A 17,420-nucleotide genomic window follows, 5' to 3' on the forward strand; every position below is an offset into this window, starting at 1 on the left:
ATTTACCACTATAGTTGTAGTACATTTTGAAATCGGGTAGTATAAGTCTTCTAAGTTTGTCCTTCTGTTGAAAAGTTGCTCGTGTTATTTTGTGTTCTTCATATTTCTATGTATATTTTAGAGCTAGCTTGTTAAATTTTTTAAGAAACAAAAAAAAAAAGCTGTGGGAATTTAATTGGATTGATCTATCTGTATGGAGAGAGTTAGTGTCTTAACAATATTGAGTTTTCTAATCCATTTAAGCCTTTAATACTCACTAATTTATAATATAGAGATCTTACACATCTATTGTCAAATTTATCCTTATATTTCAGATTATAAGGATAATCTTTAATTATCCTTAATTAAATGATTAATCATAATAATGCTTTAATCGTATTTTTATTTCAATTTCCAGTTCATTGCTAGTATATAGAAATATAGTTGATTTTTATGTTAATCTGCTGTTTTCCAACTTTGCTAAAATTGCCTATTAGTTCTAGTATTTCTTATAAACTCTAGGATTTCTACATAGATGGTCATGTCACTTATGAATAAAGACAGTCTTGCTTTTCCTTTTGCAGTTTAGGTGCCTTTTTTAAATTTTTTATTTTTATTTTTTATTTTTTGTAGTTGTACACAGTGACTTTTATTTATTTTTATGTGGTGTTGAGGATCGAACCCAGGGCCTTGCACATTCGAGGCAAGCGCTCTACCGCTGAGCCACAACCCCAGCCCCAATATTTTCTGGAATATTAGAACCTCCAGTAAGATGTTGAACAGAAGTACTAAGAGGGAGCCAGGCATGGTAGGGCATGCCTAACTCCAGTTACTCTGGAAGCTGAGGCAAAATGATCTTGAGTTCAAGGCAATTTAGCAAGATCCTGTTTCAAATAAGAAGGACTGGGGATGTGTCTCAGTGGTAGAGGTTTGCCTAGCATATACCAGGCCCCAGGGTTCAAACCCCAGTATCAGGATGGCAGGAGGGAAGCACTAAAAGTAGAGTACTAGGTATTGAGAAACACAGAAGTTTTTTTCACCACAAAAGCGGGAAAAATAATTATAATCTCTTTTTTCTCTCTTACTTCCTTCTCTCAGCTACATTGATGAATGGAAGACTAACAACAAAAACAAAACAATGACCTTTGCAAAATTTTAGTACATACTTATTTTTAAGCTCGGTATAGATTATATGCATTTGGCCAAGACATTTTGATTTCTTATGAAGCTAAGTCTTTTTCATGATATTTCTGAACCTTTTTTTATTCATATGAAATGGGAATTATGATATATGTTATAGCATAAAAATACGTGTGAAACAGCAAATAAACCATACTTTTTTCCCCCTTTTTTTTCAATACAATACAGATAGGCTATTTATTTTCTGTAAATGGCTCATTATCAGTGAATTCTTTATGTTGCACTAAGTCTGCTTCTTTATAACTACCATTTATCGATGGATTTTGTCTCCTAGGTGTGCACAGGCACACATACCCACAAATACTGGAATAAGTTTAATCCCTATTTTTATGACAGTCCTATAGATACTATTGATAACAGTTATGACTTTTATAAATTTCCTAAGCTAAAAGTTCTTTATCAAGAAGGTGTTTTAGATGAAATATAGTTTTTTAATAATTGTATAACTGCTACAGTGAGTACAATTCTTGAGATTCAGTCTACTTATAGTTGTAGCATTCCTTCAGTCTTTCATCCAGAGACTGTGCTTTCATATGCAAACTGAGATTGCATTAGTTTTTATTAGTATTCTTGACATTTTCCTGGCATTTACCAAGTTTATAATTGAGTTCCTTGAGTTGCTATTGAACCAAGTACAGTTATATTTTAAACTCAAGTGTGGGTTACATTACCCTTGTTGTGGAAATTTCAATTCATGTTAGTTTTTAATCTTTGTGTTACCATCTAGTGTATGGGTCATTTGAAAATTATAAAATATATATGGCCTCCTATGTTTTAAAGTTTGTGTTAAAACTTGTTTATATAATGTCTACCAGAATTGGAAAAAGTACAGGAATCTAGAGCGTATGAGACCAGCTTCTTTTCAGACCAAGCATTGACAGTAGTCTCTTTGGCTGTAGAACTTGCTGCAGATCCACATAACTAATACATAACAGGTACTGCTCTACATTGTCCCCTAGGATAGTATGAGAGATACTGAGGTATCTTGCTGAATTCAAGATATGCACACCTTCTGGAATTCCCCTAAACAACTAGACTACCAGACTCATCATAACAAGAAAATGAGTTTAGTCAACAGATCAAACTGCTGTTTCTTCTTGAAGAAGCCTTGCTAGGTATCCTAGAATACTTGATTTTTCTTTTTCTGAAGGACTTATAATCCCCCACATAATGAGCAAACTTAGCCAGGGATCAACATAAAGTTTACTGATCTATAACTTTTGAAATTTCAGTAGTACCTTAGTGCTATTTCTATATCCTAATTCTCAGGCTTTAATCTATTAAGCTTATTCAGACTTATTAAATGTATTAGAATCATTCAGTCTTGCAACTTATTACAGTACCACAGAATGCACTTGATAGACAGGAGTCTTCTTGGGCCTCTTATCTAAGTAATAACAATCAGATGTTTAAAGCAAAAATCACTTTTGACAATGTGTGAGCCACATATACTTTAAAAACTATAAAACATAAATGGTATGGATAAATAGCTGCTGGTTTTATTGGAACACTTAAAAATAACTTATTATTTATATATTTATCTGTGAATTGCCTTTCATTTTATTTACATACAAAATTAGGCCTTTATTATAATAAGCATATAACCATATAGAAATGTGTCCTGAAATTTTGAGTAGGGTACTTTCATATTAAATCATACAAATCATTGACATTGAATCTTAACCAATTTAGAAATTGTAAAACACAGCTCAGGTAATTGTTTTTGAGTCATTCTCCTGTTTCCTTTTGTGAAGCATAATTTTTAAAAAGTAAGACTTCACTGTTAGGACAGTGGATACAGACCATGAAGTCAAAGCCAAATCTCTAGGACTTACAGATTCTTTTGTTTTTATTTAGAAGAGCTGTCAGAAGATGATCTATTGAATCAGTATTCTCTCTCATTTACAAAGAAGATCAAGAAAAATAGCTGTGAAAATAATGAATCATTGAAATCTTCTGAAATGTTTGTGCCTGCCCTGGAAGATGGAACTATTCAAACAAAAACTTTAAGCACACCACCTCAGACAAGAAATAAATTTGCAACATTTTTACAGAGAAAAAACAAAGAAAGTGGGGCAGTTGTGGTTCCAGGGACCAGAAGCAGGTAAAGATATATCTTCAGAATGTTGTTTATCTGATATATTATGTAATGGGTTCATATTTATTTTGTCTTGAGTTAACATTGGCTTTAGAGCCAGTGAGGCGTAGGACCTGCCTTAGTATGTCTACCAACACATGAGGCTTCAGCTTAGGATTTTAGGACTCTGATAGTGTGAAAGTGATATGTATTCAGTATAAATGGTACTTTGATTTTTTCGAAGGGCTTTATGCAATTTTGTGAGTCTTTTTGGAAGTATATTAAGATATAGATAACTGTAGAGTTGAATATTAACTGCGAATCCAATACCATGCTGTGTGTTGTGATTCCAAAAATGAGATAGACATACTTTTTGTTTTTGAGACATTTGTGGTCCAGGTGGAAAAATAAGTACATAAACAAAATTTTTCATTTATCATGGCAGTGTGGTCATTAAAACACATATAAAGTGTTCTGAGAGCATCAAAGGGGCAGTGTTTAGAAAGCATCAGTGTTGGATTTGCTGGTAGGGTGAAGCTGACAAAGACTGCAGCCAAACACCTTCCCAGTAGAGCCAAACAGCTTGAGCAGAGGTTTGGGGATGGGAAGCAGCATGGGGCATGGCACAACTAACTTACTGTGGATAGTTGCTGTTATTACTACCAGAAAGAAAGTTTGGAAGAGGGAGGTGAAGAGGCAGCAGTAGTAGGTGGGTACCAGCTCATGAAAGGCTTGTATGTCAAGCTAAAACCTTTAGTCTTCTTTAGAGGTGATTGGAAACATTTAGAGTGTTTCTTATCAGGAGAGGGTTGTGATTTGATTCTCATTTTAGATAGACCACTGTGAACACCCAGAGAAAACAAGTTTGAGAGGACCAAATGTGGAACACAAAGATCTGCTGGGCTGTTCCCATAGTCCCTGTAAAGGATGATGAGATTTTGAAAAGTATTACAATTTGGGGGTTAGGAATTTAAACCCCTGCATCAGACCTCTTGGATTTGAGTCTTGTCATGTTCATGAGATGTTTGACTTGGGCAAGTTTACTTCTGGGTGTTTTACTTTTCTTTTGTAAGAAATAGAGCTTTCCAAAGTGTTGAGTTCAGTTCAGGCAACTTCCCTGTTCTGTTAATTAAACTTTGGTACATTGAAATAGGCCAGGAGAGACTATTGGATAGAAAGTGTTATTCTATTCATTTACCTCCCAGCCTACAAAAATAAAAAATTAAAAAAATTTTTAACACAGTTGTAACAACCCCAGTGTTGTTGAGACAATTAATTAAATGAGTTATTTTAAGTAAATTGCCTAAGACAGGACCTTATGGTAAACACACAATAAATAACATTTTATTGACTTTAGATGGTTGTACTGTATTAGTCCATATTCTGTTGCTGTAACTGAATACTATAGACTGGGAAATTTATAAAAAAAATAGAAGTTTATTTAGCTCATTATCTTATATTTAGTTCATTATCTTAGATTTCAACCAATGCTTACTAAAGGAGGTAGATTCTCTTTTTTAAAAGGTTCTTTCTCCTCCTCTTTCCCTCTCTTCTTCCTCTCCCTCTTTTTTCTCTTCCTCTTTTCCTTCCTCCCTTCTTCTTCTTTCCCCCCTTTCTTTATTTTTTATTTTATTTTTAAAGTTTTTTTTTTTTTTTGTGTGTGTGTGTGTGTGTGTGTGTTTGGTCTTTGTTAAGCATTCTACCGCTGAACTATGTCTCTACCCCTTATTGGAGTTTTTTGAAGCATTTTTTAAAGCTGCTCCACTGAACAACTAATATTGCTGTAGTAATAACAGATTTAGTGATTAATTTGAAAGTTTTTATATTTAAAATAGCAGAAGTTGATAGGGTATAAAACAAGCTGGTAGATTAGAATACTACTTCAAGTTCCCAGGTGATTTGATGCTAGGAGTAAAAGATGATAGGTAGATGGCTAATTTATTTTCTTTCCTATAAAATATGAGGTAAGAGTTGAAAATTGTCCTTTGTATTATTCATGTGTATGACTGCCAACCATGTGTTAGCTATTCTCTTAGGTACAATGAAGATGCAAACACATAGACAATACCTACTCTCAAACAGCTCGCTTTCTCTTTGGGAGTTAAAAGAGTTAAAGCAGGGCTGAGGAGTCAGCTCAGTGGTGTCACCTTGCCTAGCTTGGGCTAGGCCCTCGGTTCCTTTCCCAGCAGTGCAATAAATAAATAGATAGGTTAGGGGAGAGAACACTTATGTAATGATTAGGTCTAGATTAAATATTAGGTCTAGAAATTTCAAATACATATATAAAGAGAATTGTTTTTAGGAAGGCCTGTTTAAAAATTGATTGTATAAATAAATTCTAAATGTGAATGTTGGCATAATAAAAATTAAGCTTTGATTGAAATTCCAGCTCTATATTGCCTTTACTTATAAAATATTGAATCTTGTTATCTTTGTGAGAAAACTCTAAAATACTTAATAATCTATTCTTCCTGGGTTTTTGTTAGGTTTTTTTGCAGTCCTCTGGATTCTGTGGATTGCATATCAAAGAAAGAGAACAGCCAGCCTCTAGATGAAGCTTCTGTCACAGATAAAGTGACCAATCTCAGTGAGTCAGATTGTCGAGACCTAGAAGGCAGGAAGCTGGTCGATACAAACATAGCACATAATTCAAGTGATCAGGTTCCAAAGGATGTGACTGTATTTGCTGATGAAGAGTCCCAGTCTCTTAGAACCAGCAAATTCACAAGGACTGTTTCACCACCAACTCTGGGAACTCTAAGAAGTTGTTTTAGTTGGTCTGGAAGTCTTGGGGGTTTTTCCAGAACTCCAAGCCCCACCCCAGGCACAGCGTTGCAGCAGTTGCGCAGAATGAGTGATTCCCTCGCTGCTATGCCTGAGAACAATGCAGTGCCCCAGACACCTCAGTCAAAGAGTGATGAGTCTGGTGGTGAGTCTCCACCCTTACATGACGTGGAGCGGTCTTCACAGTCTCAGGAAAGTGAAGAGTTATCATCAAACAGTTTAAATACTTCAAAACTTTCTCAGCCTTCCAGTAAGGATTCTGATTCAGAGGTAAGTCATATCATGAGACCCCTGTTTTTAAATTTATGTGTAAGAAAGAAAAAGGTGTTAATCATATGATTGAGGGAAATGTGCCTACATTATTTAATTATTGGTTATCTTAATTTTTCATTCTGTCTAGAAAGTTAACATTTCATTGATTTGAAGAACTTCTCTCTGTATCTTTCTTTTTTCCAACTCCTGTACATTTAAACCAACTCTACACCACTGTGTGTTCAAGTTTTGGCACGGTTAACACCTAGGCAGAGGCCCTAGGCACAGTGGCACACACCTGTAATTCCAGCCCCTCAGGAGTCTGAGACGTGGCTCAGTGGTTGAGTGCCCCTGAGTTCAATCCCCAAAAAACAAACAAACAAAAACCACCTAAGCAGAATAATCTATAGAATAAAAATTTATTATAAATTTGCTACTTAAATTAATATAAGCTTAAATTCAGATAATATTTGAGACCTTATAAAGAAATGACCCTATTAATGTGAAGTTGTCTGTTAAGTTTTAGTACTTCAGAAAATATATACTTTCGTTTATTTTTATTTCCTAAACTTTACTTTATAATAAAATAAAATAGTAATATCAGTGATTTTATAAAGCATCCTAACCACTTTTTTCTCCTGTATAAAATATCTTTTATTCTGATTTTGATTTTTTTATTTCTGACTTTGATTTGACTAAAATCTCCTAATAAGTACTGCTCATAAAATCCAAGTGACATAGTTTAAAATGATCTGGTGGCATTATCTCAAATTTACCAACATAACATTCTGTTTTATTTTTACTCAAATAATTACCACATTGTAAGAACAATTACAAACACAGTAATATTTGACAATTTGATGTCTGATAATCCTGAGTGTCGAATGACATCTAATAAATCAGTACAGCTTATGTTCTTTAAAAAGAAAATATTTAAATTCTCAAAGGAAACTTGAGTTATATTGGGTTCTAGTTGAAGGAAAATACCAAGTTAAAAAGTGGAAATAAATTGTTTTCATTTGAAGAAAGCTGAAATCAAAAATTTATATAATTGAATCATCAGTCTTTCATCTGTAGCATTTTTTAAGCCAAACCCTTGACTGTCTTTGAGACTTCAATATTCTTTTCTCTGTTTTACTTTTTTCATATTGAGTACTGTCCTTACTAGTCTAGAAGACTGTTTCTTTTAATGTGTGTCTCCATTTTAGTGCCATCTTTCTCATTTTTCACGCATACTACTTTTCCTCTTGGTGTGTTTTGAGTACCACCACAATTGCTATCACTTGAACGTTTTTAATAAAACATTACTGTCAGGGAGAGCAAGTCTGCTGAGCACCTTTGGGGCATTCTATTTCTTTTTATGGTGTGCATCTTTGTTTCACTTTATAAAGTTTTACCCATGTCTTACTGAGTAGCCGTCTTTATCAGCTCACAGACAGAACTCTGCACACTTGTCTGAGCTAACCATTTTTTATATTGACCTGTTATAGAAATATGAACCTTTATCCTCCAAAAGTAAACAAACCAAGAATAACTCATTGAGTCGTCTCTTTTGCTGCCAGATATAATAAATTCCTCTTAGGATAGATTGTTAATTATAGGCATATGTGTATAACCTCAGCTATTTGGGAGACTGAGGAAAGAGGATCACAAGTTCAAGGCTATCATGGGCAACATAGTGACAGCCTGTCTCAGGAAAAACAAAAAATATGTGTCAGTTTGATCATATGACTGTGAGAAATGGAAGTCTTCAGGCTGAAAGTTCAATGTAATCTTAGGATCTTTCTCAGGATCTTTATTGTAAGAAATGGTTTAGCCCAACTGGGCACAGTGGCACGTGCCTATAATCCCAGTGCTTGGGAGGCTAAGGCAGAAGGATCACAAATTTGAGGCCAGCTTCAGCAACTTAGCAAGACCTTGTCTCAATAAGTAGAAATAAAAATTAAAAAAATGGGGATGTAGTTCAGTGTAAAGTACCCTTGGGTTCAATCCCCAGTCACAAAAATAAGAAAGAAATGATTTGGCCCAGAGTCACCGCTACTGTTAGCTATGAGGAAGAAATATTAGAGTTTCTGTAAGGTACAAGTCAGTGGAGTCTTATTCACTATGATTGTGGTGGTTGTTTGAGTATATAATACAGCATAGAGTTCCAGTATTTTTTTTTTTAAATCTTGAAAAAGGAAGAAATAAAGCTTTTTGAGTATTTACTCATCCTTTTTTATTTTATAGTGTTGAACATGTTACAATTTAAAGAAGAGATGTGGAGCTACATTGGTTCAGCTTTTTATAGCTAATAATTTATGAAAACCATTAGTCTAGTATGGGTAAAGCTATAGTATTATAGTAAAAGATTCTAGTTTTATCTGAGTCAGCATTTTGACAAGCTGCTCAAATGTTTCAGAAAAGGAAAAGCCTTCAAAATTTTAAATATATGTTTTTTACAATTTACTTCTCTAGGTGAAACATTGCCTAGTTTCTTCAATGAAACTGGCAACTCTCATCCTTTCCATATTAAATTTATTTTGTTTTATTAATTCCATGCCATGTTTTTAGTCTTTTTCTGTGAAATTATTACTGATTTTCTCATCTTATTTTTCTTCCTGTTGAGTATTGGTTAGTTGTCATGAAAATACCACTAGTAAAAATCTAATTTATTTTCTTTCTGATCTGGGGATATAGGAATCTGATTGTAATATGAAGTCACTTGATAATCAAGGTAATCAGAACTATAAGCAGTGTTTATCTCGTTTCTCAAAGAAAGACACACTTCTAAGGAACAAGGTAAAATATTTATTTATTTTTAATTTCAGAAACTATACATGCTTCCAACAAGAAAATGAAAAATATAAGCAAAACTTATAAATTAAAATACTTAAATTGTGATTTATTTTAAAAAGTCGACTTTCTTACTTTCTAGAATAGTATCTGTGCTTAAAGATAGGTATTTAAGGTGTTAAGTTGAAACTTCTTTTACAGGTAGTAAGATCTTTTTCCAAGTACTATTATATAATCCTTTTGTAGTCATTTACCCTTAAAATTTTTTTGCTATAGTTAAACAATATTACAACCAAGATCTTTTGGGTAAATAGTTGAGTACATACCCTGATTATCTGTAGGGATAAATTCCATGGAGTGGTATTATTGGTCCCAATGCATGCATGTTTTAATGCTTTGACATGTATTACAAAATACTTCTAAAATCTGTGGACCCAGGATAAGCCAGTTTTTTTTTTTTTTTGTAACTTTTCCATTCTTTATACACTCTTTGCCAGATTATGTACCTTCTATTTTATATATCTCTTAATTATACTGAGAATCAACAATAAAACATCAATGGCTCCATATTGTCCACAGAATGAAAATTAACTCTTCAATGGAAATAAAAATGTTGATAGAAATTTAAGTACATAATGCCACATTTGTGCAATGGAAGAACAGGCAACTTATTCAAAATAAAAGTCAGTTCTACATGTGAAAAAGAAAAATCTCTAAAATATATCATTCATTAAGTGGAATCAAAGCAAAGTAATTATTGTGTAGTCTGCTGTCAGTTTTGTGTGCATGCTCATGTATGCAAATAATTTAATGGATGCACAGAAAACTGGTAACAGCAATTGCCTCTCGAGAGGTAAAGTAGAAATAAATGAGACACATTCCTCTCCGTTCATTTATGACTCTTAAATTTTATGCTAGGTGCAGGTATTACCCATTAAAATATTATGATTATCTCTATAGTAGTCATTTGTAAATAACACATTTTTATACTTTGTTTATGCATTATTTTTTGGTACTGATGAATAAACAATACTTTTAAATTAATTAAAGGTAGTTGCCTAATAGAGTAATGATAACATGAGCATTTAATCTTTAGGTTCCTGGGCTGTATAAATCCAGTTCTGTGGACTCACTTTCCACAACAAAGATCAAACCTCTAGTACCTGCTAGAGTCAGTGGACTAAGCAAGAAGTCATCAAGCATCCAAAAGAGAAATCATCATAATGCTGAGAACAAGCCAGGATTACAGATAAAAATAAGTGAGCTCTGGAAAAATTTTGGATTTAAAAAGTGAGTTGTCTTGTTCCTTGTTCTGAAATAAGATGAGCTATTGTTGTTTTCCACAATTCCAATCCCTGTCTCCCAACTCTCTCTAGTTTCATGTGAATCAATTTCTGTTTCTCACACCATCAGTTTTCAGTGTGGCTTCTGGAGTCTCTGTTTCACCTATTACTTTCCCAGGCCTTAAATGTCTCAGCCTTCTTTCCTTCTTATTTCTTAGAATTTTAATGAGAAGAAACTTTTAGAGAGAGGGTAAGAGTGCTGTGTTATACTTCCCTAAATTATCATATCTAAAATGGGGAGAATCACAGAGTTTACTTGATGAATTTGCCAGATTTCTAATGTACGTGGTAAGCATTGTTTTAAAATAAATGATCTTTAAAATTGCTACATATTCTTCCTTCAGTGAGACTTCAGAATAAAGCCACAACACAGCATTAATTTATAATTATTTTCTTATACTTTCTCAATAAAGCAAATGTGTGATAAGCTTAATAAATATGTGTAGCGGGGGAGCAAACATGGGGATGATAGAATTAAACTTTACCTGATAGAAGTATTGTCACAGTCAGATGAACTGGTATGAGTAGAAATACTTTTCAAGTATTAGACAATTGTTTCTTATTTTGTGTATATGTATGTCTAATATTAGACTCAGCAACAATTCTCAAACTTTATTTTCAGGAAACCTTTATACAGGAGCACTTAACTATTCCAGAAATGAGGAAGACATTTAACAAAATACTCAATTTTTAAATAACAATAATAAGCCATGTGAACATGCCGTGTTTTTTTATGAAAAAAAAAAATGCTATATTTTCCAAAACAAAGAGTGGCATTGTTTTTTTAAAAAAATATGTAATTTTTTTTTTTTTTAGTTGTAGTTGGACACAATACCTGTATTTTATTTATTTGTTTTTATGTGGTGCTGTTGATTGAACCCATGTGCCTCGCACATGCTAGACGAGCGCACTACTAGTGAGCCACAACCCCAGCCCAAGAGTGGCATTGTTTTACATTTGCAGATGTTTTTGTGTATGATGTTTTGGTTGAAAAGTATATGAAAAAATATAACCCAACACATATTTGCATTTGGAAAGTGTTTATTTTATTTTACTTTTTAAAAGATTTTTGTTGTTAAGTTGTTGTTGTTGTTGTAGATGGACATGATAAATTTTTATTTTATTCATTTTTTTTATGTGGGCTGAGGATTGAACCCAGTGCCTCACACATGCTAGGTGAGCACTCCACCACTGAGCCAGAACCCCAGTCCCGGGAAAGTATTTATTAGATAATTGTAAGCTTCTTTCTTTGCCATTCCACCAAATTTCAATAAATAGTAGTTTTTTTAAGGTTACTTGCAACAGACTGTGAGTTCAATATCCATTGATTGTTTGGGAAATACTGGTTCATTGAATTGTATTTTTCTTACAAATACTGACTAATTTCATTTTATAATATAAGGAACAAAATCACAATTAGCAGTCTTAAACATTTGGAAGCTTTCCAGCAGAGGACACAAGTTTTTCAGAATTTTAATTTTTACTTAAAAGTTTGAAATTTATCTGGGCAATGAGTATTGTTACTTATTTCCTTCATGACGATGCTCTCTTTGTTCCTTTGCCAAATACCTAAAAATTGTTGGGCGTTTTTGTTGGTTTTTGGTACCAGTGATTGATTTACACATGCTTTCTATTTTGTCACAAAATATTAAGTATACCAAAGGATTGAGATTTTTAAAAATTAGTGATTTTTACTGCTTCATCAAGTATATTCTTGAAACTTTTTCTGGGTTTTTTTGTTTGTTTGTTTGTTTTAGCTGCAAGTGCACAATAATGGAAAATACAAGAGCACTAGCATTACTTAAGAAATTTCATGTCACTGCTTTGATTCATGCCAAGTTGCTGGCCATTTTACCCAATTCCGCTTTAGCATTAGTACAAATGTCAGCACAGTGGAAAAACAGATAAGGTCTAAAAATTATTATAAAATAATTTCAATCTTACAAACTCCGGGAAAGTGTCTCGAATCTCCATGGCCCATGGAACATATTTGGAGAACTGCTGTTGGAGAGAAATGAAGGGTACAACAGTATTACATGCCTTTAGAAAATAAGACTTACTGGTGTTTAATTTTGTTAACAGGAAACAGAAATATGTAATCTTCATAATAAGATTAATTTGTAAGGACATATAGCTGTCTTTCATTAAAAGCAAGAAAGGGGATAAAAAAATTGGGTTTAATCATTTGTTATGCTTCACCTATATTGATTCTTAGCCCGACTTGAGAAGAGTCCTACAGAGAAATGAATTAAAATTTCTCTATTGGAATCTTTCTGCCTTAGCTACTATATATCTAATAATGGCCTAGCGCCTACATTGAAAGGCAGGAAGGGACTTTAAGAAGAAAAACTCGAAATTTATTGAAAATACTTAGAGGAGAATCTGAATGTGATCCACAATGAGTGAGAGATTATCCATTAAAGGGTTTTATCCTTTCCATAAACCTCTATTTTTTCCAAGTATTTTATTGTCTAATAATCATGACCATAAAAATATCTAATTTATTTTATTGTATTTTGCAGAGATTCTGAAAAGCTTCCTTCTTGTAAGAAGCCCCTGTCTCCAGTCAGAGATAATATCCAACTAACTCCAGAAACAGAAGATGATATATACAACAAAGCTGAATGTTCACATGTTCAGAGAGCAATATTTCAGTAAATTCAGACTACTGGGATAATCTGATCAATTTGAGCTCCCTATTTGAAGATGAGGGAGTTACCAGCCTGAAAGATTGGTTCTTAAATGCCCCTTTTTAAATACAATACATTTTGTATATTAACTACGTAATTGTTTCTATTGCTTAGCTTTTTATATTTTCATAAGAAGCTAAATAGAAGAGTAATTTAGTCTTTGACAGTTTTTTTTGAAGCTTTTATGTTAACTGGGCAAATCCACTGTAGTTTCTAAAAATCTACAGACTTTTATAATGTCCAATATAAGATAGTAAATGGAAAGCCACAATTCTATATAATCTTTTTGTTATAGAAGAAATCACTTTCTTAAGCCTTTAAATATTTCCACTTGCCTTTCTTGTCTATCCTCAGCATTGAATTGTAAATAAAGCTACTCGGATGGGAGGGGTAGTTGGAAGGGTGCTCTATTATCCCTGAAATTTGGTTGAGTTATGGGTTGACAGTGGAAGAAAATTATTTTCAGCCTCAGGTAAAAGAAACTACTTACATTGTTAATATTCTTAAACTTAAAAATAGCTTCAGTCTTTTTTTTCAAGTGTGGACTAAAAAACACCCTTAAACACTTATTTAAAATTAGTTCCTGAAATAAATAAAATTAGTTCCTGAAATGCTACATAAGATACTAAAGCTGCAGATCTGTGAAAGGTACACTCTACAAAGAAATAGGCAGATGCCTAGAAAAAGAATAACCCACACAAGTGAAGATCTGCAATGACAGGAAGTAGAGACATCACTAAAGTATTTTTGATATAGAGCATAAAAGAGAGGGACCGAGAGTATTTTAATTTTTAAATAAAAAATAATATTAAAGAGACCCAGTCTGGAAAAGACCTAATCCCAAGAGCAAAATATTTTAATGCCCTGTGAATGTTTCCTGTTGTAGAACAAATTAAGAATGTGAATCAAACATTTTCTACAAACATCTCATTCATAATGATAACTTAAATGGTAGAAAATGAATAATATACTATAAATCCACAAGGGTTAACAGAATGGAAGAAGAGACATCAGGTATGGAAACTGGATTGGGGGGTAGAGGTAAATGATTTACAAAGAAATTATTTTTTTTTGGGGGGGGTGCCAAAGGCCAACAAGAGAATTATAGGACTGAGGTTGTGGCTCAGCGGTAGAGTGCTTGCCTAGCATCCATGCGGCACTGGGTTCGATCCTCAGCACCACATAAATATAAAGATTATTTCCACCTATAACTAAAAAATAAATATTTTTTTTAAAAAAGAATTATGCTAGGTGGAAAAAAAGGAGTACCTACTGGATTCCACTTATGAAAAAGGTTTAGAAAACATAAACATAATTAGAAACAGAAAGCATATCAGTGGTTATCTGGGTATGAAGGGTTGGGGGTAAGGGAAGGACCATAGCCAGGCACAAAGAAACTGGGAGGTGATGGATATGTTCACTCCCTTGATTGTTGTTATTAGTCAGCTTTCTTTTACTAAAATAAATAGATGAGCAAATCAACTTATAAAGACAAAAGGTTTGTTTTGGCTCCACTTTCTGAAACTGACAAGATGGCATATTGTGGTGGGAGCACAAGAGGGAGAAAAACCACTCACCTCATAGCCAAGAAGCAAAAGAGTGAGGAAGAGACCTGGGTCCCATAATTCCCTTGAAGGACATGAGGACGTCTTATTAGACTTTACAGTCTCTCAAGAACACCACTGTGAGGACCCAGCCTTTAACACATGAACCTTTGAGGGACATTCAAGATCCAAACTGTACTAATGCCTTCATGGGTGTATGCATTAAATCGAAACCTGAATTGTTTATTGCATGCCAATGATATCTTAATAAAACCTATTCGGGGGGGGGGGGGGGAGATAGTCTTGGGGAAAACAAGCTGAGTTGTTTGTGGAGCCTCAGATGGAACCCAGCGTCTCACGCACATTAGACTAGCACCCAACCACTGAGTAAGCACCCAACCACTGAGTAAGCGCCCAACCCAAGCTGTTATTCTATTCAACACAATAGACTTTCAAGTGTAAAGGGCAGAAGCAACTCACCCAACATAGAAAATTGGGGAAATATTCCCCTTAAGCTCTTCCTCAGGAATGTGCCAGAAAACCAAAATAACGAGATATAATAATATAAAGACTGGTGATGAAACTCGTGTGGTGGCAGGTACCTGTAATCCCAGCTACTTGAGAGGCTGAGGCAAAGATGCTAAGTTAGAGGCCAGCCTTGGCAATTTAGCAAGACTGTCAAAGTGAAGGGTTGGGAGCTGGGGAATGTAGTTCAGTGGTAGAACACCCCTAGGTTCAATACCCAGTACTAATAAAAAAAATAAGTGGTGAGCATTAAGTATAGTAACCTGCAATCAAACTAAGAGTTACAAGGGAGGCAGTATAGTAGATAAAAGCAAATGCAAAAAAGAAAAAAAAATGGTTTAGTTGGTAGTCTGATAGCGTTGTTTTGACACTGTCTTGTGTATAATGTGGAGTAAAAGAGGTTGAGTATGGGATTCAGGCATACACTGGAGATACTGAGTTCCCTTCCAGACCACTTGGATAAAGCAAATATTGCAACAAAACAAGTCATAAAATTGTTGGCTTCCCAGTGTATGTAAAATTTATGTTTATGCTACTATAATCTTGCAAGAGCATGTCTGAAAAATGAATATATGAACTGTAAAAATATTGCTAAAAGAATCCAATATTTATCTGAGCCTTCAGCAAGTTATAATTTTTGCCACATAAGGGCTTGCCTCATATTGATGGCTGCTGACTGATTAGGGTGTTGGTTGCTGAAGGCTGGGGTGGCTGTGGAAATTTCTTAAGATAAAATACCCGTGATTTGGTGCCTTGATTGACTCTTCCTTTCATGAAAGATTTTTCTGTAGCATGCAGTGCTATTTAATGGCACTTTACCTACACAGTAGAACTTCTTTCAAAATTGTAATTAAGTCTCTCAAATCCTGCCTCTGCTTTATCAATTAAGTTTTTGTAATATTCTAAATTATTTGTTGTCATTTTAACAATGTGCACAGCATCTTCACCAGGGATAGATTCCATCCCAAGAAACTTATTCACCCTCATTCATAGGAAGCAGTTCCTCATTCATTCAGATTTTATCCTGAGATTGCAGCAATTGAGTAACATCTAAAAACTCCACTTCCAATTCTAGTTCTCTTGCTATGTCCATCACATCTGTAGTTACTTCCTCTACTGAAGTCCTGAACCACTCAAGGACATCTATGAGGGTTGGAATCAACTTCCTCCAAACTGCCATTGATGTAAATAAATGTTTTGGCCTCCTTTCATGAATCAGGAATGTTTTTAGTAGCATCTAGTATGGTAACTCCTTTCCAGAGGATTTTCTATTTACTTCGCCTGAATTCATCAGAAGAATTATTTCCTATGGCAGTTATTTTATATGTTTATATATATATATATATTGGTACCACGGCTTGAACTCAGGGGCACTGGACCACTGAGTCACATCCCCAGCCCTGTTTTGTATTTTATTTAGAGACAGAGCCTCACTGATGGCTTAGCACCTTGCTAAATTGCTGAGGCTGGCTTCGAACTTGCAATCTTTCTGCCTCAGCCTCCCCAGCTGCTGGAATTAAAGACATGTGCCACCATGCCTCCCACAAAATATATTTCTTAAATAATAAGACTTAAAAGTCAAAATCCCCCTTCTCGGACTATACCCAAAAGACCTAAAAAGAGCATACTACAGGGACACAGCCACATCAATGTTTATAGCAGCACAATTCACAATAGCTAGAATGTGGAACCAACCTAGATGTCTTCAATAGCTGAATGGATTAAAAATGTGGCATTTATACACAATGGAATGTTACTCAGCACTAAAAAATAACAAGATCATGGCATTTGCAGGTAAATGGATGGCATTAGAGCAGATTATGTTAAGTGAAATTAGCCAATCCCTAAAAAACAAATGCCGAATGTCTTCTCTGATATAAGGGGGGTGACTCAAAATGGGATAGGAGGAAGAGCATGAGAAGAAGATTACCATTAAATAGGGAAGAGAGGTGGGAGGGAAAAAGAGGGAGAAGGGGAGTTGCACGGAAGATGGAAGGAGAACCTCATTGTTATACAGAATACATATATGATGTTGTAATGAGAAAAAAAAAGTGTGTCACATTAGATTGGATAGAGAGAAAGGATGGGAGAGGAGGGGAGGAGTAGGGAGGATAGGTAGGGTAGCAGAATAGAATAGACAATATGATTGATGTATACACATTCCATGTATGTATTATATGTCAAAATACATTCTGCTGTCATGTATGACTAAAAAAAATTAAAATTAAAAAAAAAAGTCAAAATCATTCCG

The 17,420-nt window shown here is 34.2% G+C and overlaps 1 protein-coding gene and 1 non-coding gene across 2 annotated transcripts in view; both read left to right on the plus strand.

Moving 5' to 3' along the window:
- The window catches only part of Exo1 (exonuclease 1), a 30,035-nt gene extending 16,838 nt beyond the window's left edge, over positions 1–13,197 (plus strand). Inside the window, exons 10-14 of the mRNA XM_027928633.2 lie at positions 3,037–3,283; positions 5,743–6,310; positions 8,972–9,073; positions 10,164–10,357; positions 12,933–13,197. Of these exons, the coding sequence (XP_027784434.2) occupies positions 3,037–3,283; positions 5,743–6,310; positions 8,972–9,073; positions 10,164–10,357; positions 12,933–13,068 (1,247 nt within the window). The 3' untranslated portion in view covers positions 13,069–13,197. The remainder of the gene's footprint in view (positions 1–3,036; positions 3,284–5,742; positions 6,311–8,971; positions 9,074–10,163; positions 10,358–12,932) is intronic.
- Positions 4,340–4,470, plus strand: LOC114087235 (small nucleolar RNA SNORA36 family). The gene has a single exon (XR_003581772.1). It is a non-coding gene; the product is annotated as a small nucleolar RNA SNORA36 family (small nucleolar RNA).
- Positions 13,198–17,420: the final 4,223 nt, after the last annotated feature.

Source organism: Marmota flaviventris, chromosome 12 (assembly GCF_047511675.1).
Source record: "Marmota flaviventris isolate mMarFla1 chromosome 12, mMarFla1.hap1, whole genome shotgun sequence".
Lineage (NCBI taxonomy): Eukaryota > Metazoa > Chordata > Mammalia > Rodentia > Sciuridae > Marmota > Marmota flaviventris.